Source organism: Pongo abelii, chromosome 4 (genome assembly GCF_028885655.2).
Source record: "Pongo abelii isolate AG06213 chromosome 4, NHGRI_mPonAbe1-v2.0_pri, whole genome shotgun sequence".
Classification (NCBI taxonomy): domain Eukaryota; kingdom Metazoa; phylum Chordata; class Mammalia; order Primates; family Hominidae; genus Pongo; species Pongo abelii.
Window position 1 is genome coordinate 22,120,344 of NC_071989.2, and position 22,039 is coordinate 22,142,382.

Below are 22,039 nucleotides of genomic sequence, written 5' to 3' on the forward strand. Positions count from 1 at the left end.
GTGCATACCCAACGGAATCTAAATTGTTGTACCATAAGGACACATGCACGTGTATGTTCATTGCAGCACTATTTACAATAGCAAAGACATAGAATAAACCCAAATGTCCATCAACGGTAGATTGGATTTTTAAAATGTGGCACATATACATAGTGGAATACTATGGGGCCATAAGAAAGAATAAGATCATGACCTTTGCAGAAACCTGGGTGGAGCTGGAGGCCATTATCCTAAGCAAACTAACATAAGAACAGACAACCCAATGCCACATGTTCTCAATTGTAAGTGGGAACTAAACTTTGAGTACATATGAACACAAAGAAGGGATAAGAGACATCAGGGCCCACTTGAAGACAGAGAGTGGGAGGAGGGTGAGGATCAAAAAACTAAAAAACTATTACCTAGTCCAAAATAGTCTGTACGTCAAACTCCCATGATATGCAATTTACATACATAACAAATCTGCACATGTACCCTTGAACCTAAAATAAAAGTTTAAAAAAAAAGTTAAAATTCAATTGTGTGACTGTGTTCTAAATTACAACTACAATAAATTCTAGAATGGAATCTTAGCCTTTTATGCCACAAAACTGAATTATATTAGTGCAAACTCAGTAAGATATAATAAATGAATGATATAGGTTGATACAGGTTTTCTTTGACTTTTCTCTTTAGTTCAGTTATTTTTAAATGGCACATTAAATTATTCCATGCCTAATATAATCTGTAGCTAGTCTGGGAAATCCATAAAGATAATTTATTCACCAATATACTTCTGTGACTCCATAAAAGTGGATTCAAAGATTTTCTGATGGGCAATGGTTGAGAGTGTTAAGTTATTATTTAAGGACGTGGAATCAATAAAAAGGAGTGTCTGGGTTAAGATTAGGGGTTGTGGAGATCAAGGCTCTTATTATATAGATGAAGCCTCTAGGTAGAAGGCTTCAGAGAGAATAGATGGTGAATGTCTCTTATCGGACCCAAAAAGGTACTAGATTCTTAGTTAAATCTCTCCGGGATCAGGAAAAGACCTGAAAAAGAAAGAAAACGATGTACAGAATGTAAATTTTCCCCCATGAGAAATAGCATTGCAGGCCCATTTCAAAATATGTCAAATAAATATATTTTGGGGTAAATTACTTTGATTCCTTTTAGGGCCTAGCTATCTGTCATGTCATGTGATGTCACTAGAGTCAGGATGAAATTTGGTATCTTATTGCTACAAAGAGTCTGTTTTGTCATTCGTAAGATCTTTGTTTTAATGTTATTGCTGATCAGTTGTGCCTGATTTCCAAAAGGAAGAGAGTATTGTGAGACATGTTTGACTCCCCTTCCCATCATCATAGCCTGAGCTAAGTTTTTCAGATTTACTTTGGAATCCTCTTGGTTGAGAGGAGGGGTCCATTCAGTGAGTTGTTGGACTTAGAATTTTATTTTTGGTTTACACTGTAACCAACATAAATTTTCAAAAATACCAGTAAGATCAAGTTCTGTCTTAGATTATATCTCCTCAATGTGTACCTCTTTGCTTCAGGATAAAAATCAAAATATCAGAACATGCTGAGAAAGAAAAAATCATATTTGTCATCTGGATTTTCTTCATTACTGGGAGGCAAAGGGTATGGTGAGAAACAGAGGCACACAGACCACAGGGAGAGGAGTTTTACCTTGTACTCATCCTCGGTTTCTTTTCTCTTTCCTATTCTGAAATCCTGTATATTTTTCTGAATATTTTATGCTTTCTTCCATTTCTAGAGCTTGATGTATGCTATTTCTGCCAACAAAAATATCTTTTTATCTTCTTCTTACTATTTTTCCCCTAAGTTTTATACTTCTCCGTTTAGATGCCATGTTACTGTACCAGGTTTCCCAGGTATCCTTCTGTCTGCTCCTCTAACACCCTGCTGCTTTGCTTCTTTTCTGTGTTAACATTTTAGTGCATTGGGAGGCTAAGGCTGGCAGATCACTTGAGGTCAGGAGTTCGAGACCAGCCTGGCTAACATGGTGAAACCCCACTTCTATTAAAAATAGAAAAATTATCCAGGTGTGGTGGCACACACCTGTAATCCCAGCTACTCGGGAGGCTGAGGCTCAAGAATCACTTGAACCTGGGAGGCGGAGGTGGCAGTGAATAGAGATCATGCCACTGCACTCCAGCCTGGGTGACGGAGCAAGACTCTGTCTCAAAAGCAGCAACAACAACAACAACAAAAACAAACCATTTTAGTGCAGTATTCTAATTGCCAGTTCACTATCTCTGAAGTCTACTAGGCTGGAAGCTCATCTGAGGAAGACATTAATTTTTTTGTAAAATTTGTGTCTTGGGAATAAATAAACAAATGAGTACAAAATGTTGTTGTTATATTGATGATAAATATTTTCTTGAAATATTAATACATAAAAGTTATGATATAATAACGTTGATTTAAGATATATTAATTATGTACATATCCGTAAGTTCCAGAAAGTATCATAGACCATGAGATTTAAAGATATATGAGAGAACATCTTTTTTATTATTGAGATGGAGTCTCACTCTGTCACCCACGCTGGAGTGCAGTGGCGTGATCTCGGTTCACTGCAACCTCCGCCTCCCAGGTTCAAGTGACTCTCCTGCTGCAGCCTCCCTAGTAGCTGGGACTACAGTCACAGGCCACCACGCCCGGCTAATTTTTGTAATTTTAGTAAAGAAGGGTTTCACAATATTGGTCAGGCAGGTCTCGAACTCCTGACTTCAGGTGATCCACCCACCTCGGCCTTCCAAAGTGCTGGGATTATAGGTGTGAGCCACCGTGCCTGGCCCAAATAGGGTCTTTGATACTAAGAAGTATGAACTTATAAGTATCATCATATACTATATCATATTGAATCTATTCCTATAGTAATTAGATTCAATATGATATAGTATATGATGTCAACAAAATAACATCTCCATGTAAAAACATTTTCTAATTGTGAATTCTGTCTTGTATGTGATACTAAAAAGAATTTTATCTACGTGTCTAAATATAATTTTTATCCAAATTTCAACCTTCAGGTGAAAAGTCCATCATGTAGTTTTAATTTCCTGTGATAATCAGATACTAATTAAGAAAAATATAAGCCTGGCATTATAGTTGTACATGTGATTTTGATGGAGCAATTAGATTGATTTAAAGTATTCCTAAGCAGTTTGATTACAGTAATGTACGTAAAAGCAGTTGAAAATTTAAGATAAAATATAGTCTATCACAATACAAATTTGGATTTCATTACATTTACATAGCATATAATAATGAGAAAAATGGTATTATTTCTAAATTACACTGATGATTATGCTGATGTTAATGATTATTATTTCCCATGTATATGATACATTACAGTGCTTTATGAAATGATGTGAAAACTTTATTAGTGATTCTCTCTTCAAAGTATTACTCTTCAAAGTTGTGATGGTTAATTTGGGTGTCAACTTGATTGGATTGAAGGATTCAAAATATTGTTCCTGGATGTGTCTGTGAGGGTGTTGCCAAAGGAGATTAACGTTTGAGTCAGTGGACTGAAAGAGGGAGACCCACCCTCAATTCGGGGACTGAAAGAGGGAGACCCACCCTCAATTCGGGTGGGCCCCATCTAATCAACTGCCAGTGGGGTTAGGATAAAAGTGGGCAGAAGAACGTGGAAGAACTGGACAAGCTGAATCTTCTGGCCTCCATCTTTCACCTGTGCTGGATCCTTCCTGCCCTCGAACATCAGATTCCAAGTTCTCCAGCTTATAAACTCTTGGACTTACACCAATGATTCCCCTGGGGCTCTTGGGCCTTCAGCCACAGACTGAAGGCTGCAACTATTGCCTACCCTACTTTTGAGGTGTTGAGACTTGCACTGGCTTCCTGGCTCCTCACCTTGCAGATGGCCTGTTGTGGGACTTCACCTTGTGATCCTGTGAATCAATTATCTTAATAAACTCCCCTTCAGATATTCATCATTCCTAGAAGTTCTGTCCTTTTAGAGAACCCTGACTAATTCAGCTTTTAGTACCAGGAGTGGTTCTAGATAAATAGAATTATAAAGATGGGTTTATTTAGCTGGTTTTGGGGCTTTTGGAGTTGGCTGCTTATATGATTAGACTCAAAAATGCTAAGGACTCTGCTTCTAATAGTATGCAGAACACTGATAGTCCTTGATGTGAACTGTTTAGAGAGTTATGCAAAATAAATGAATTTTATACTCCTGATTCATTGCTCATGAGAGGCAAGGAGTTTTGTGACTCTATACCTAATACCTTTGACCACATGTGGAGAAGCAAGAAACATAATGAAGTTAGTTGTTTGCTGGACACAGTGGTGAAAGAAAACAATAAACTCAGAGAGTCTAACTCCTGGCTCCAGAAGCAGATACTGAGCCTGGAATCTTCTAAGATTGCCCTGAGTGAGAGTCTTATCTCCTATAGAGAAAAAGCTGAAATTGTGGAAAATTAGACAAAAGGTCTTATCATGAGAGTGGCTGACCTGCAACAAAAAGTACAGGCACAGGCTGGGCGCGGTGGCTCACGCCTGTAATCCTAGCACTTTGGGAGGCAGAGGCGGGCGGATCACGAGGTCAGGAGATCAAAACCATCCTGGCTAACATGGTGAAACCCTGTCTCTACTAAAAATACAAAAAATTAGCTGGACGTGGTTGCAGGCGCATGTAGTTCCAGCTACTTGGGAGGGTGAGGCAAGAGAATGGCCTGAACCTGGGAGGTGGAGCTTGCAGTGAGCCGAGATCAGCCACTGCACTCCAGCCTGGGTGACACAGCAAGACTCTGTCTCAAAAAAAAAAGTACATGCACAGCCTTGTCGGTGATTACTTTTAAAGTGAGGGCATTGGAAAAGAATGGGACCCTGCAACTTGGAATGGGAACCGATGAGAGGGCCCTGATAAGGGTAAGGACACTGAGCTTGTAAATCCTTTTTTTTTTTTTTTTTTTTTCTTTAAAACCTTTTATTATGGGTAGATATAAACCAATATAGCAAATGTAAATCCTGATAAGCCTTTATTGTCAGAGGAAACGGCTTTCGCAACCCCAATGGTGGCAACATCCCCTCCCCCACCCACACTGCCATCAACCTTTCCACATTTGTCTAAGGAGATAAACCCCGTGCTGCCTAAGGCAACAATGATGGCCTCCCCTGAGGCAGTTGTCAGGCAAGACAATGCTGATTCTCTTCAGGACCCACCCCCAACACCGCTGTTTGTTTCTAGACTTATAACTAGACTGAAGTCCCTGCAGGACCCTAGAGGTGATTTTCAGAGGGTAACCCACAAGGAGGTGCACTACACTCCCACAGAACTTCTTGAGTTTTCTAATTTATATGAGCAGAAATCTGGAAAACAGGAATGAGAATCGATATTAAGGGTGCGGGATAATGGTGGAAGGAGTATAAAGTTGAATCAGGTTGAATTTATTGATTTGGGCCCACTAAGCAGGAATACTACATTTAATGTTGCAGTTGGTGGAGTTCAAAAAGGTTCTAATACTTTATTTGCTTGGTTAGCTGAAATATGGATTAAAAGATGGCCCACTATGAGTGAGCTGGAAATGCATAATCTCCCTTGGTTTAATATAGAGGAAGGGATCCAAAGACTTAGGGAGATTGTGATGCTAGAGTAGATTAGTCACCTATTCATCCCAGCTGGGAGGGTCTAGAAGACATACGCTTCACCAATAATTTCCAAAATAGATTTGTGAAGGCAGCACCTGCATCCTTGAAGAGTTCTGTGATTGTTCTCTGTATGTGGGATCTTATGTTGGGAACCACAGTCACTCAACTATAAAATTTAAATGCAATGGGAATAATTGGATTCCAAGGTGGCAGGGGCCAAGAGACGGCACTCAATCATTAAAGGCAAGGTGGGCATAGCTACTGTAATGGACAGCAGAGGCAAAGCAGCAATCAAAATAGACATGTGTAGAGCTCTGGCACTGGCTAATTAATCACAGTGTTCCTAGAATTTAAATAAACAGGAAGCCTACTATATTCTTACTTAATTTATATAAGCAGAAAACTTCCCAATCAAGTGAACAGAAGACTAACTTGAATTCTAAAAACAGAGAACCATGGCCTCTCACTCAATTTCCAGACTTGTACCAGTTTACAGACCCAGAACCCCTTGAATGGAGGGAGGACAAGTCCCCTTGAGGAAGGACCCCACTACTCTACCAACAATTTATGCTGTTAATCTTTCTCCCATCTTTCCCCAAGGAGACCTCTGGCCTTTTACCATGGTAACTGTGCATTGGGGAAAGGGACATGATAAGACTTTTTGGGGATTATTGGACACTGGCTCTGAGCTGACCTTTATTCCAGAGGACCCAAAACGTCATTGTGGTCCTCCAGTTAAAGTAGGGGCTTATGGAGGTCAGATAATTAATAGAATGAGTAATAGGTCAGATAATTAATTAAATATAAAGATAATTAAAACAGTGAGTCCAGTGGGTTCCCAGACTTATTCTGTGTTCATTTCCCCAGTGCCAGAAGGCATCATTGGCATAGAAATACTTAGCAGTTGGCAGAACCCACATATTGGCTCCTTGACTGGTAGAGTGAGGGCTATTATGGTGGGAAAGGCCAAATGGAAGCCATTAGGGCTGCCTCTACCTAGAAAATTAGTAAATCAAAAACAATATTGCATCCCTGGGTAAATTGAAGAGTTTAGTGCCACCAGTAAAGACTTGAAAAACACAAGGGTAGTAATTCCCACCACATCCCCATTCAACTCTCCTATTTGGCCTGTGCAGAAGACAGACGGATCTTGGATAATGACAGTGGATTATCATAAGCTTAACCAAGTGGTGACTCCAATTGCAGCTGCTATACCAGATGTGGTTTCATTGCTTGAGCAAATTAACACATCTCCTGGTATCTGGTATGCAGCCATTGATTTGGCAAATGCCTTTTTCTCTATTTTTGTCCATAAGGCCCACCAGAAGCAATTTGCCTTCAGCTGGCAAGGCCAGAAATATACCTTTACTGTCCTACCTCAGGGGTATATAAACTCTCTAGCTTTGTGTCATAATCTTCTTGTTCAGAGAGACCTTGATCATTTTTTGCTTCCACAAGATATCACACTGATCCATTACATTGATGACATTATCCTGATTGGATCCAGTGAGTGAGAAGTAGCAAACACATTGGACTTATTGGTGAGACATTTGCATGCAGAAGATGGAAAATAAATAAGACTACAATTCAGGGAACTTCTACCTCAGTAAAATTTCTAGGGGTCCAGTGGTGTGGGGCCTATTGAGATATTCTTTCTAAGATGAAGGATAAGTTGCAGCATTTGGTCCCTCCTACAACCAGGAAAGAGGCGCAATGCCTAGTAGGCCTATTTGGATTTTGGAGGCAACATATTCCGTATTTGGGTGGGTAACTCCATCCTATTTATCAAGTAACCTGAAGGGCTGCCAGTTTTGAATGGGGTCAAGAACAGAAGGTTCTGCAACAAGTCCACGCTGCTGTGTAAGCAGGTCTGCCACTTGGGCCATATGACCCAGCAGATCCAATGTTGCTTGAGGTGTCATGGATGCTGCTTGGAGCTTTTGGCAGGCCCCCATAGCTGAAACACAGCAGAGGCCTCTAGGATTTTTGAGCAAGGCCCTGCCATCTTCTGCAGATAACTACTCTCCTGGTATCTGCTCTGCTTCTGCAGATAACTACTCTCCTGTCTCTCTCTCTTGGCCTGTTACTGGGCTTTGGTGGAAACTGAATGTTTGACTATGGGTCATCAAGTCACTATGACATCTGAACTGCCTGTCATGAACTGGGTGCTTTCTGACCCGTGTAGCCATAAAGTGGCTCATGCACAGCAGCATTTCATCTTCAAATGTAAGTGGTATATATGTGATTGGGCTCAAGAAGGTCCTGAGGGCACAAGTAGGTTACATGAGGAAGAGGCTCAAATGTCCATGGTCCACACTCCTGCCACCCTGCCTTCTCTCCCTCAGCCTGCACTGGTGGCCTTATGAGAAGTTGACAGAGCAAGACAAGACAAGGGCCTGTTTTACAGATGTTTCTGCCTGATAGGCAGTCACCACCTGAAAACGGACAGCTGTAATACTACAGCCCCTTTTTAGGACATCCCTGAAGGACAGTGGTGAAGGGAAATCTTCCCAGTGGGCAGAACCTTAAGCAGCCCACCTGGTTGTGACTTTGTTTGGAGGGGAAATGGCCAGATGTGTGATTATATACTGATTCATGTGCTGTGGCCAATGGCTTAGCTGGAGGGTCAGGGACTTGGAAGAAGCACGATTAAAAAATTGATGACAAAGAAACTTGAGGAAGAGGTATGTGGATAGACATCTCTGAGTGGTCAAAAACTATGAAGATATTTGTAACTCATGTGAGTGCTCACCAAAGGGTGACCTCAGCAGAGGAGGATTTTAATAATCAAGTGGGTAGAATGACTCATTCTATGGACACCACTCAGCCTCTTTCCCTAGCCACTGTTGTCATTGCCTGATGGGCCCATGAACAAAGTGGCCATGGTTGCGGGGATGGAGTTTATGCATGGACTTAGCAACATGAACTCCCATTCACCAAGGCTGACCTGGCTACGGCCACTGCTGAGTGCTCAATTTGCCAGCAGCAGAGAGCACACTGAGCCCTTGATATGGCACCATTACTTGGGGTGATCTGGCAGCTACTTGGTGGCAGGTGGATTATACTGAACCTCTTCCATCATAGCAAGGACATTGGTTTGCCCTCACTGGAACAAACACCTATTCCGGATATAGGTTTGCCTATCCGGCACGCAATGCTTCAGCCAAGACTGTCATCCGTGGACTCACAGAACGCCTTATCCACCATCATGGTATTCCACACAGCATTGCCTCTGACCAAGGCATTTACTTTACAGCTAAAGAAGTGCAGAAGTGGGCTTATTCTCATGGAATTCACTGGTCTTACCATGTTTCTCATCATTCTGAAGCAGCTGGATTGATGGAACAGTGGAATGGCCCTTTTAAGTCACAATTACAAGCCCAAACAGGTGACAATAATTTGCAAGGCTGGGGCAGAGGTCTCCAGAAGACTGTGTATGCTCTGAATCAGTGTCCAATATATGGTACTGTTTCTCCCATAGCCAAGGTTCACGGGTCCAGGAATCAAAGGGTGGAAGTGGAAATGGCACCACTCACCATCACTTCTAGTGACCCACTAGAAAAATTTTTGCTTCTTGTTATTGCAACATTACATTCTGCTGGCCTAGAGGTCTTAGATCCAGAGGGAGGAATGCTACCACCAAGAGACACAATAATTCCATTAAACTGGAAGTTAAGATACCACCTGTCCACTTTGGGCTCCTCCTACCTCTAATTCAACAGGCTAAGAAGGGAGTTACAGTGTTGGCTGGGGTGATTGACTAGGACTATCAAGAAGAAATCGGTCCACTACTCCACAATGGAGGTAAAGAAGAGTATGCGTGGAATACAGGAGATCCTTTAGGGCATCTCTTAGTATTACTATGCTCTGTAATTAAAGTTAATGGGAAACAACAGCCCAATCTAGGCAGGATTACAGATGGCCCAGACATCTTAGGAATGAAGGTTTGGGTCACTCCACCAGGAAAAAAACCATGACCTGCTGAGGTGCTTGCTGAAGGGAACACAGAAGGGGTAGTAGGAGAAGGTAATCATCAATACCAGCTACGACCATGTGACCAGCTGAAGAAATGAGGACTGTAATTGTCATGAGTATTTCCCCCTTATTTTGTTAAGAACATGTTTGTACATGTATACAGTTGTACTAAGAAAATATCTTTATTTTATTTCCTTTTTTCTTTATCATGTGACATAAGATTTATTGACTTCATATCAGCATTTAAATATTGTTAACTTTATATAATAGCATTTAGGTTAATGATTAGTGTGCTTCTGGTTGTAAGAAGGATAACTGTATTATGTTAGGCATAATTATGACCTTATTATTGTCTTCATTTGGTGATTATGTATGATTTCAGGAGATGTGTATGGGTTCAAGTTGACAAAGGCTAGACTTGTGATGGTTAATATTGAGTGTCAACTTGATTGGACTGAAGGATGCAAATCATTGTTCCTGGGTGTGTCCGTGAGGGCATTGCCAAAGGAGATTAACATTTGAGTCGGTAGAATGGGAGAGGCAGACTCACCGTCAGTCTGGGTGGGCACCATCTAATCAGCTGCCAGCGTGGCTAGGATAAAAGCAGGCAGAGGAATGTGGAAGGAATAAGCTCACTGAGTCTTCCTGCCTTCATCATTCCCTTGTGCTGGATGGATATTTCCTTCCCTCAAACACCAGACCCCAAGTTCTTCAGGTTTTGGACTCTTGGACTCAGACCAGTGATTTACCAGGGACTCTCGGTCCTTCTGCCACAGGCTGAAGGTTGCACTATTGGCTTCCCTACTTTTGAGGTTTTGGGACTCAGACTGGCTTCCTGGCTCCTCACCTTGCAGATGGTCTATTGTGGGACCTCATCTTGTGATCATGTGAGTCATTTCCCCTAATAAACTCCTTTTCATACATTCATCTATCTTATTAGTTCTGTCCCTTTAGAGAACCCTAATATACAAGTACTAAGAAAATATTGGCAATTCTAGTATAAGCCACACTTATCTCTCTTTGAGAATACAAAATAGTTTTATATAGTTACTTGGGAAAAAGAAAGGAAATCAGAACACAGTAAATAAACTACCTACACTCATGTAAAACAAGGCATTTAGAAAAATAAGAGGAAAGCAATAATTTGGGCAATTGAAAGAAGAAAGGATTGACATCAATTTGGAATTGACACCAATGGTTATGTTTAGTCCTGAAAAGTCAACTACAGTCTTTGAGTAAGTACATATATTCATGGTAACTGATTCCACTCTTTTGTTTACTCAAATTTGAGAATGACACAGTGGGTCCCAAATCAGTGTTCCTTGGAGTTACTCAGGGAGCTTGTTTGAAATGGAGATTTCTTGGCAGTACTCCCAGAAATTCTGATTCACCGTGACTTGAAAGAGGTACAAGAATCTTCCCTTTAGGAAATGTTCCAGGTGTCTCTGAGGCAGGTGGCTGTGATTCACATTGAGGAAGGCCAGTAGAGAAGAAAAGGCCAAACCAAGGATTCCTGTTCTCAAAGTGAATAGAACTGTTAATAACTTTTTTGAAAAGTCTGGCCAAATTAAGAGGAGAATATTTCTGCCCAAACACCACAAAGAATCCACACCTCTTTGTCACATGGTTGCTCACAGGGTTAACTATACAGTCACCCAGGTGAATACACTGTAAGCCAATCAGTGTTGGCTCACAGAAATGCAGGCCTAGGAACAGATAGGAAAAGTTGGAGAAGTGAAATGCTTCTTGGATCCATAGTAAGCCGGGGGCACACAGGTAGAGGAGATACAATGAGAAGGAGGGCAGACTCATAGTAGCACCTGAAAAACTGCAGATTCTCACAAGTCTTCATTCATTGTTGAATGAAGCCTCAGCCTCCTTTCTGAATGTCTACTCCTTGACAGCAACTATACCACACTGCTTGCAATATCGGACCTCAACATGACTTTTCATATCTATGCCTTTGCTTAAAATGTTTCCTCAACCTAGAATAGCCTCCTTCCTTCCATGATGATTTTCTTTTTTTTTAATCTTTTAAATCCTCAACTCATATGGAGCTTCCTATGTGACATACGATGTTCAGGTCTTCAAAGTAATTTTTTTTTCAAAAATAATTACTTATTATATTCTTTCTGGGAGCACTCTGAATTTTGATTTTATATTTAATGTATTTAGCCAGATTGTTGCATTTCTCATGACATTTTTAGTGCCTAGAGGCCAACGAATATGGTTTCTAATTTTTTTTCTTTTTTCAGTTGAGTTGTCTGATTGCCAAGAGCCCATATGGTAGGCAAGTTTCTATAATGGCTCCCAATGATCCCCACCTCCTGATATTCACACCCTTGTGTAACTCTTTTCCTTTAAGTATGGCCTGAATCTAGTGGCTTGCTTCCAATAAAGAGAATGTGGGAAAAGAGGAGATGTCATTTCTGACATTAAGTTATAAAAAGCTGACTTTCATCTTGCTGGCACTTTCTCTTTCTCTTGCTCATTTTGATCATGCCAGCTGCCATGTTACAAACTGCTCTATGTAGATGCTCCTGTGGCTGGAAACTGAGGGCAGCTTTGGATCAAACAGCAGTGTGGAATAGTTGCTCATCCAACAGCCTACAGCACACTGAATCTCGCTATCAACCACTGAGTCAACCTAATTGCAGTCTTATAAGAGAAACCTTAGAGAACAAAAATTCACCATAAATGGATTCCTAACTCTCCTAACTGTAAAATAATACATGTTGTTTAAACTACCAAATTTGTAACATAGCATAAGTAACTAATACCTCATACATAAAGAGTAAGTTTTTCTCCTAAGTTCTTGCACTCTTCCTCCCCAAGAATTGAAGACCTGTTCATGACTAGCAGTGTAGTACCTGAGAACATCTTTCAAAGAAATGTTGCTGTCTTTCCACCCTTAAAATCTAAATATGATCCACTTCCGATTACCAGTATTATGCTCCACCTATTTTTAGGATATTTGTGACTTCATCTTCTATTTATGTGCCATCCTCCACCCCATTTATAATTAAGATTGCCTTATTCAAGGGCACCATATTGAGAGTGCCATATGCTGCCTGCATCATTGAACATATTTGCCAGAAATTCTTATTCCTTCCCACACTCTGCCCTGATTTTGAAGGTCTACATTGGTTCATATGTCTTGTGTCTTAACTAATTCTCATCACTCAATCACCCCAAGACAGGACCTGTGATGACACCATTGAGCACAAGGTGAAAAACACATAGTTTGCATATCATAACTACCAAGTATGTTTTTGTTCATCAGTTCCCAACTGAGGTATTGAGAAATTATTGATAATGAGGCTGTATTTTTTCAATATTTCAAAAAGTCTGGCATGTTAGATATTACATACCATTTCGTTATAAGGTTAATTGACACATCATTTTGTAATTATATCAACTAAGTGTGCTATTATGTTGATCAAATTGTCTGTCACTCTGATTAATTAAACATAAAGTTATTTAATAGATATTGCTTAAATAAGAGTATGATGTCAGGTAGACAAACTCTTTTAATGTACAAGGGAAACTATCAAAAAAGGTCCTTCACAATTAAGTTATTAGGAACTCTTACTGTAGCTTGAGATCCTGGTAATTCACATTTATTGGGCAGAGATAGAAATCTACCTAACTGTATCACTGTTATGTACATAATATTATATACATATTTTTCTATTCTGAGTCTCTGTTTTTTCTTTCTAAAATGCAAATTTCTATCGAATTTTGATATGTAAGCCATCTAATAACCTTAAATATAGATAGATAATAAATATGAATTTCACTTCATCTATATGTACATTGCAAATAAAGATATTTAGTCTTTTTTACTATGTTATTATTTATCTATGCAATGGAAATTACTTTGATAATTGTTACCACTAACTTTTTTTTTTTTTTTGAGACAGAGTCTCACTCTGTCACCCAGGCTGGAGTGCAGTGACATGACCTCGGCTTATTGCAACCTCTGCCTCCCGAGTAGCTGGGATTATAGGCGCCCACCACAATATTCAGCTAATTTTTGTGTTTTTAGTAGAGACAAGATTTCACCATGTTGGGCAGGCTGGTCTTGAACTCCTGACCTCAGGTGATCCTCTTGCCTTGGCCTTCCAAAGTGCTGGGATTGCAGGCATGAGCCACCATGCCCAGCCTACCACTAACATTTTTAAGTTAACATTTTAACAGACAGGTAGAACTGTATGTCTTTACCATGTACAATACGCTGTTTTGAAGTATATATACATTGTAGAATGAGTAACTCTAGCTAATTAACATATGCACTACCTCACATAGTTATAATTTTTGTAGAAACATTTTATATCCACTCTGTCAGAATTTTTCAGGAATACAATATATTAACTATAGTCACCATGTTGTACAATAGATCTCTTGAATTAATTCCTCCTATCTAACTCAAATGTTTTCATTACTTGAGCAACATCTCCCAATCACACCCCCTAAATTATTTAAAATAAATAAATGAAGCATGGTGAATATGTTCCCTGTGAAATTGTTGTCAGTATCATCCTCAGAATGTGTTTTGGAATGAGAGATTCCAGGGTGTTGGTCTAAGCCTGGTCATTAGCTGTGTGACACTGAGCTATAGACAAAATATCTCTGAGAGTCCATTCCTCATGCCTACGATGTGAACAAGAACACTCACTTTGCAGGTTCATTGAAAGGATCAGATGAGTTAATGCATAGAAAGCTATTAATATAGTTTATTACTTTATTCTATTGTTACTTAATGTTATTCTAGAAAAATTAGGTACTCACTTCTCATATGTTCCGATAATATCATTCCATAGCTGACTATTTGGCATATAAGCCAAAAAAAAAAAATTCAGAAGATTCTGCCAGAAAAATCTATATATTTTTTTGTTTAAATTCTTCATGACCACATTGTGGTCAGTCCTAACCTTTTGCAACCCCCCTCTGAAGTTTATATGACAGCTCACTTAAATCTAATTTCCCTGGAATTCAGCATAATTTACATAGTTATTACTTTCCAAATTTACAAATCTGGTCAACTTATAACTACTACTAAATTGTAATGCCCTTAAGAATAGATATCATTCCTAATCAGTTTTCTCCTAACCCACAACAAATAATGTTTTGTTCATAGATAGTACTCTATACAGATGATACCAAAAAATGCATGAATTTATGTTGAATCTGAATTATAGGTACCAATCTTGAAATTTGATTTTCCATACCTATGAGGATAATATTAATTTATGTGAAAATTTTAAAAGTTACAATATAAAATAGCTCTATATAGAAGATAACCTTAAAAATTAATTATCTAACAACTTAATCACAACTCATAATGATACAATTGTATGTAAACATTTTTCAATAAAGCATTTAGTAAGGGAACTCACTGTTTTTTTGTAACTTATTACACAATAAATTGGACCAATTCACTGCCATTTTGATAACTAATAGGACCAAGAAAAGCATTGTCTCTGGCATCACCTTTCTATTTTATAATCATATAAAATATATTCTAAGGATTTAGTGAAGTTATGTTTAGTTATATTTATTTATTCACTTTCTTTTTCCTTTTGTTAATTTTGTTTTTCTTTTTTGAGACGGGTCTCAGTATGTTGCTCAGACTGGTCTTGAACTCCTGGCCTCAAGTGATCCTCCCACCTCAGCCTCTTGAGTAGCTGGGACTACAGTTGCAAGCCATCCTGTCTGGCTAGTTATCTTTAATTAATGACATTTGTTAAAGTAACAGAACAATCCTAGAAACATTTGCCTGTTGAAACTTTCTGATAATCTGAATGAAGTAAAGTTTGGAGTCTCTGTCTCATTGAAAATACTCAAGGTTAATATAATAAAAACAGCAAAGCAGTAATGCATAAAAGAATTATTAGGACTCTAATAAAATTATTTGGACCTCCAACTATAGCAACACTGATTAATGACTGCTTTTTAATTAATTGGAAGTTGTTCAATCATCGTGCCATTTCATTTCACCTGAGAGTTTTTATAAAAGGGTCAGAGCCAAAACATATGCTAGTTCAATTTGCAATAAGGTATACTTAAGCAATTTCATTCTTCTTGGCAGGGCAAGTGTGGGCTATTCATTTCTCATTTATTCACGATGATGATATTCCCTGCTCAGCTGGCTAGTGTGATCAATGAAGAGAGTCTTTGGCACTAGAATATGAATAAAGTTTACTTTTAAGCTGTGCATTCAAACAAAATAAAAACCTATGATTACCTACTCTTCTTATAGACTCTTTAATTACCACATGATAGGGTTTAGCTTCTTTATTTTTCATACAGATATATAGTCTTTGTCATACCCGATTTCCTTTATAGTTCCAATATCTTTACATTGGCCACTGAGTAGATACTGGAATTAACCAGAAGTCCATTTTAGGAATATTAGTTTGGTATCACTCTTAGATTGTGCATATATTTTGTTAATCTGTCTAAGTCCCAGTTCTGCCTATGACCCAGTGAGGAGCAACATAACTTATTAGCAACCATACCCTGTGGATTCCTAATTTTCATTTAGGTAAAAACTCTAGCCAGCAGGTGGCAGTGTGACAGAGCCCGCATATGCACCAATCATATTGACAACTAACAAATTAGGATTCTAAGATCTAAACTTTCAGGGACTAACACTTGCTTCCACTATAAAGGTTCATACTTCCTTCCATTTTCTAAATTGTTGAAGCTCAAGGCTCTGAAAGGAGACACTAGACCTTATTGTTACGAGTGTCTTCAATACCATAATTGCTTTGATAGCCCAAGGAGCCTTTGGAAAGAAAGAGACCTGCCATAGCTACAGTAGAAGCAATCAATAAACTATCTGAGACATCCATCTAGAGTTAAGGCACATAAGCCTACTATCCCTACGTCAAGAAAATATGCACCTGTTTTGTGTATGAATAGGAAGGTTTAGGTTAGATTAGATAGTTTTCTACTGAATAATCTTTTATTATGGACAACATGTTTATGATAAGTAGAAGTTATTGAAGAGACTACCTCTGGTCAGTTGTCATTTATTGTATCCCCACCATTGGAGTGAAAGTAACATGGTTCACAGAGGTCTTCTATTCTGTAACTTAGACAACTCATTTTCACCATATTTCTCAAAGATCTTAGAAAACGAAAGCGGATTTTAAAAATTATGATATATTTTAGCTGTTCCCAAATTCTGCATAAATGAAATAAATGAAAGCATGAAATGAATGAGGAAAACATATGTAACTATAATAGAATGTGGTATGGGAGGGGAGATAGATGCCAGGTGTGAAAGGAGACTTGGGGAAAACAAAGAGAATGAGGATGGGAGCCCTTCAAGAAGGGGAGACTGTTATTCTCTTCTCCCTATAATATGAGTGCTTGGTAGCTAACTCACTGATCATCCCAAGCCTAACTGCCCAAAGAAGGCAGATACGAAAGAAGACGGCAAGGCAGAGGAAACCTGCAATATAGTGGCAACCTATAATGCATCTGTTTTAACGTCATAAAGATGAGTGAATTTCCCATGGTCAACCGGACACAGGAGAAAGGAGCTAAAATTGAGAAATCGTGCTATCAATTTACCCAAAAAGGCTGCCTGCTAAGCAAGGGGGCTCTAGAATTAAGAAGTTATAAGGTCTACCACTGGGTGCCCATGTCAGATTCCTATGCGGAGGGGACACCCAGAGCCCCCAACAGCAAATAATTCACAAAATTACATGAGAATTAGCATTTGAACAACTGTCTTTACTGCCATTCCATTTTAGCCCTAAAAACAGTGGCAACGAGGCCAGGTACAGTGGTTCACTCCTTTAATCCCAGCACTTTGGGAGGCCGAGGCAGGTGGATCACCTAAAGTCAGGAGTTCGAGATCAGCCCGGCCAAGATGGTGAAACCCTGTCTCTACTGAAAATACAAAAATTAGCCAGGTGCAATGATACATGCCTGTAATACCAGCTACTCGGCGGGTTGAGGCAGGAGAATCACTTGAACCCAGAAGGCGGAGGTTGCAGTGATCCGAGATTGCACCACTGCACTCCAGTCTAGGTGACAGAGTGAGACTATGTCACAAAAAATAAAGGGGGGGGGCAACCAATGGAGCACTATATTGGCACTATATTCATAGAGATTTATGCATTTAAAAATTTTTCCTCTTTCCTTTCTATTGCAAGAAACTGGAGAATCAATAGCCCCACCCCCAAGGAATGAAAGTTCTGATTATGTCTTTGAGTTCTTCAGATATCTGTTCCCATGTAACAGCAGACATCAAAATGTAGTTGGTTTTAATAAATGTGAAATATTCTAAAATTGTGACAAACAATTTTGCATATTTATTACAATTTTGTGGGTAAGAATTTGGGCAGGATTTGACTGGGTTAATATTCCATTTCACATGGCATTGATGAAGTTTACATGTGGTATTCCACTAGTACAGTGGACTGGACTAGAGGCTCCAAGACAGCATCACTCACATTTCCAGAATGCTGGGAGGTGTGGTTGGAAGGCAGAGCTGAGCTGGAATTGTCAACCTGAGTACCACAGTGTGGCCTCTCTAGTATGGCAGCCTCCGGGTAGTCAGACTTCTTACACGACACTTTGGAACTCTAAGTGTTCCAACGAGCAAGGCAGAAGCTGCATGATCTTTTATGTTAGACTTACTTTTAATAATCAAAATAAACTAAAAGTAATGGGATCAGCTAAAGATATCACGAAGATGTGGGAACGGGTATCTGACTATTCATGTTTCTATGGAGTTGTTGAAGACAAACAAAACTGTTTCATGTTTACATTCCCACTGAGTTGGACTGATCAAAACCCTTCAGCAGAAATGCTCACAGCTATTCCCTGCATGGAAAGTTGGAATTAGCTGCTAAAGTGTTACAAATTTGCACCAGATGCACAAAATAAAAGAAGAAGGAAGCAAATGGAAGAGAGTCAGTTGAGATTTTTCCAAACTTTTCAAGAGACCACAAGTAAAAGGAATGGGGAGCTGCACTTTTATTAAAAACAATGATCTCAAGAGCCAAACGTCACTGCTTTCATCCTGATCCATTACTTGAGAAAGTTGTGATAATAACCTTGATTGTTCTGCCAAACAAATAAAACCTATAATCACTCAGTCTAGAGGATTCTCTTCTGAACCAAGCAGAAACCAACTCAACAAATAATTCCTAATAATAATAAACATTTTGAGCCACTCCTTGAAGAATTGCAATTGAAACTCCTGTATATTCCATAGTGATAGTCACCAAAAATAAATTTGAATAAAGGGAGAGAAAGAGAAGATGTATGAGTTTTTAAATACTCTCTTCGATGTCAGAAAATATTTCAGAATGGGTGATTTTACATGATAATTACTTTCGCTCTCCTGGACCTGTGAAATTCCCAATGATATGTAAAAGGAACCTGTGTGGAAGAGAAATTAAAACTCGGGTGAATTTTTGAGGGTAAAGCATAGAACAGGATGAGGTCACACAATGAAATGCACTACTAGATACTCATGCAATACTGCAAACAGGGCTCATTGGCAGCTGTCACAATTTCTCTGGATTTATGCTGTGAGGAAAAGGAACAGGTTTCTGAGCTTCCCCGCAAGACCACTCAGCTGTCAGTCCAAAAATGAAAAACATCTCAGCAGGGACTCGTTTAAGAGTCTTAAATCCAAAGAACTGCGGTATAACATTGATTCTGTCCATGCCATACTTACTAACTTTACTCGCAATTATGGAGAAATTATACTGCGCAGTGCTTTCTCTGTCTAGTAATTCATTAGTGGCGATGGTTCCTTCATTTCCATCTATTGTAAAGTAGCTGTCCCCATCACTCTTCCAATCTATGAAGTACCTGTATATGAAAAGAGTAGATGCAAATGTGCAATGATTACACATTAATCATAATGGCACTTAGGCTAACTTGACACAGTTCCTTATTTTTCTCCCTGTAGCTATTACCCACCTTGCAATAAAGAAGCGTGTAAATGACAGCTTCTTTATTGCAAAGTCAGTATGCTCAAGGGGAAACTGGAAATAATAAAAGATTTAGTACTCCTGCTGTTCATATTATTTTAGGGCCTTGACACCTTGAGAGCTCAGCAGAGACTAAAATTCTAAAGCTGACCATGAGTTTCCTTAACCTGCTGAATATTACAACTTTTTCAAGCAGTAAAAAATTCCTTAACAGTGGCTATGAATGTGTAAATAGGGTTGAGAGAAGCACCTGGAAACAACTACAAAGAACCCAGGTCAAAACAGAGGTAGAATCTTTGTTTCCAGAGATAGAAAAAATAACATCATGGAAACAAATGGTAAATTTTGTAACTGACAATTTGGTAATTATACAAAAACATTTCCTCAAAAACATACAAAAGGGTCATGGTTATTTTATTTTGTTATGTATTTTGTTGTTTCATTGTTGTTTTACTACATATCAGGTCAACATTAAAAAAACAGTGACTTTGGATAATGATGTCTCTTTATCTTGTTTATTATGTGACATATTTGATAATAATGGATGCTGCCCTATGTGAAGCAACTGGACTAAAAATTCCAAGAAAATGAATAGCAAAATAGAAAATGCATGTATTTAAATCTTTAAGTGACAGTAGATATGTGGATCGATATTATGTGAATTCTTTTTCCAACATGTGTTTTCAATCATAACAATCATTAACATTTTTAAATATGACCATTTGATAGACGTTATTCTCAATGCTTACACATTGAGAATAAAAAATGTCTGAAGAATGGTATTATTAATATATTTTACAAATGAGAAAAGAGAAAGCATAGAGACATGAAGGAATTTGTCCAAATTAACTTAGTTAGAAAGTTTTAGGTTGATGTTTGAACCAGGTCATCAATGTTTCCCATATAATTATAATTACATAGTCTTACCAATTTTAAATATAGCATTTTATGGGAAATGATTTTGCTAATCAAAAGGCACAATACACAAAATATTTGTCATCATTTTATTCTAGCCTGGAACCAAAGAGAGGTCATTTCAAACAATGGCTGAAAGCAGATGGCATCATTGTTAGTCAGCCCCTTGGAATCACCGCTCCAAAGAAAGTGTTCATTGTGAAAGGTCAGTAAAGGGATGTGTATCTCAACATAAAAAACTATTTTGACAAGCTGATTATTTTGAAACTGTAGCAGTTTGTATGTTATTTCAGTTCTAGATCACTTGCATTTACAAGTGAAATATATCTGAAATATATCATTCCACACTAGTCTGTATCTGTTAGTGCAGGTATACCTTATTTTACAGCTGTTCACTTTATTGTACTTCACTCCTATTGCCGTTTTTACAAATTGAAAGTTTGTTGGAACCCCGTGTCAAGCAAGCTCATCAGCATCATTTTTCCAACAGTAAGTGCTCACTTCATATTTGTGTCACATTTTGGTAATTATTACATTTCAAACTTTTTAATCAATACTATAACTGTTAGGGTGATCTATGAACAGTGATACTTGATGCTACTATTGAAATTATTTTGAATAACAATGAATTATTTTGAGGCACAATGAACTGCACCCATATAATTATAAGCTTAATCAATAAACGTTGTGTGTCCTGACTGCTTCACTAACCAGCTATTCCCCCATCTGTCTCCTGCTCCTTGGGCCTTCCCTAGCCCCTGAGACACAACAATATGGAAAATAAGTCAAGTAATAATTCTACAGTGTTCTCTAACTGTCCAAATGAAAGAGTCACACATATCTCACTTTTAATTAAAAGCTAGAAATCATTAAGCTCAGTGAAGAAGGCATGCCTAAAGCCAAGATAGTCCAAAAGCTAGGCCTCTCATGCCAAACAGCCAAGTTGTGAATGCAAAGGAAGAGTCCTTGAAGGAAACTGAAAGTGCTACTCCAGTGAAGACAGGAATGATTAAAAAGCAAATTAGTTTTGTTGTGGTTATAGAGGAACTTTAGTGGTCTGGATAGAAGATAAAGCCAGTCACAACATTCCTTCAAGCCAAAGCCTAACCCAGAATATTGCCCTAGCTGTCTTCTGTTCTATGAAGGTGGAGAGAAGTAAGGAAACTGCAGAAGAAAAGTGTGAGCTAGCAGAGTTGGTTCATGAGGTTTAAGGAAAGAAGTCCTCTCCATAGCATTAAAGTGCAAGGTAAAGCAGGGAGTACTTATGTAGGATCTGCAGCAAGTTATCAAAAAGATCTAGATAAGATCATTGATGAAGGTGGCTACACTAAGCAACAGATTTTAAATGTATACAGAACAGCCTTCTATTGTAAGAAGATGCCATCAAGGACACTCAAAGCTAGAGAGGAGAAGTCAGTGCCTGGCTTCAAAGCTTCAAAAAACAGCCTGACTCTCTTAGTAGAGGCTGATACAACTGGTGATTTGAAGTTGAAGCCAATGTTCATTAACCATTATAAAAATCCTAGAGCCCTTATTAATTTTGCTAAATCTACTCTG

General features: G+C 38.7%; 1 protein-coding gene across 3 annotated transcripts in view; it reads right to left on the reverse strand.

Annotated features, from left to right (window-relative positions):
• The window catches only part of CDH12 (cadherin 12), a 1,137,115-nt gene that overhangs the window by 20,141 nt on the left and 1,094,935 nt on the right, over positions 1 to 22,039 (reverse strand). For all 3 annotated transcript variants that reach the window (NM_001131676.1, XM_024246642.2, XM_054555034.2), the window contains 1 exon segment: positions 19,309 to 19,445. In NM_001131676.1, coding sequence (NP_001125148.1) covers positions 19,309 to 19,445 — 137 coding nt within the window.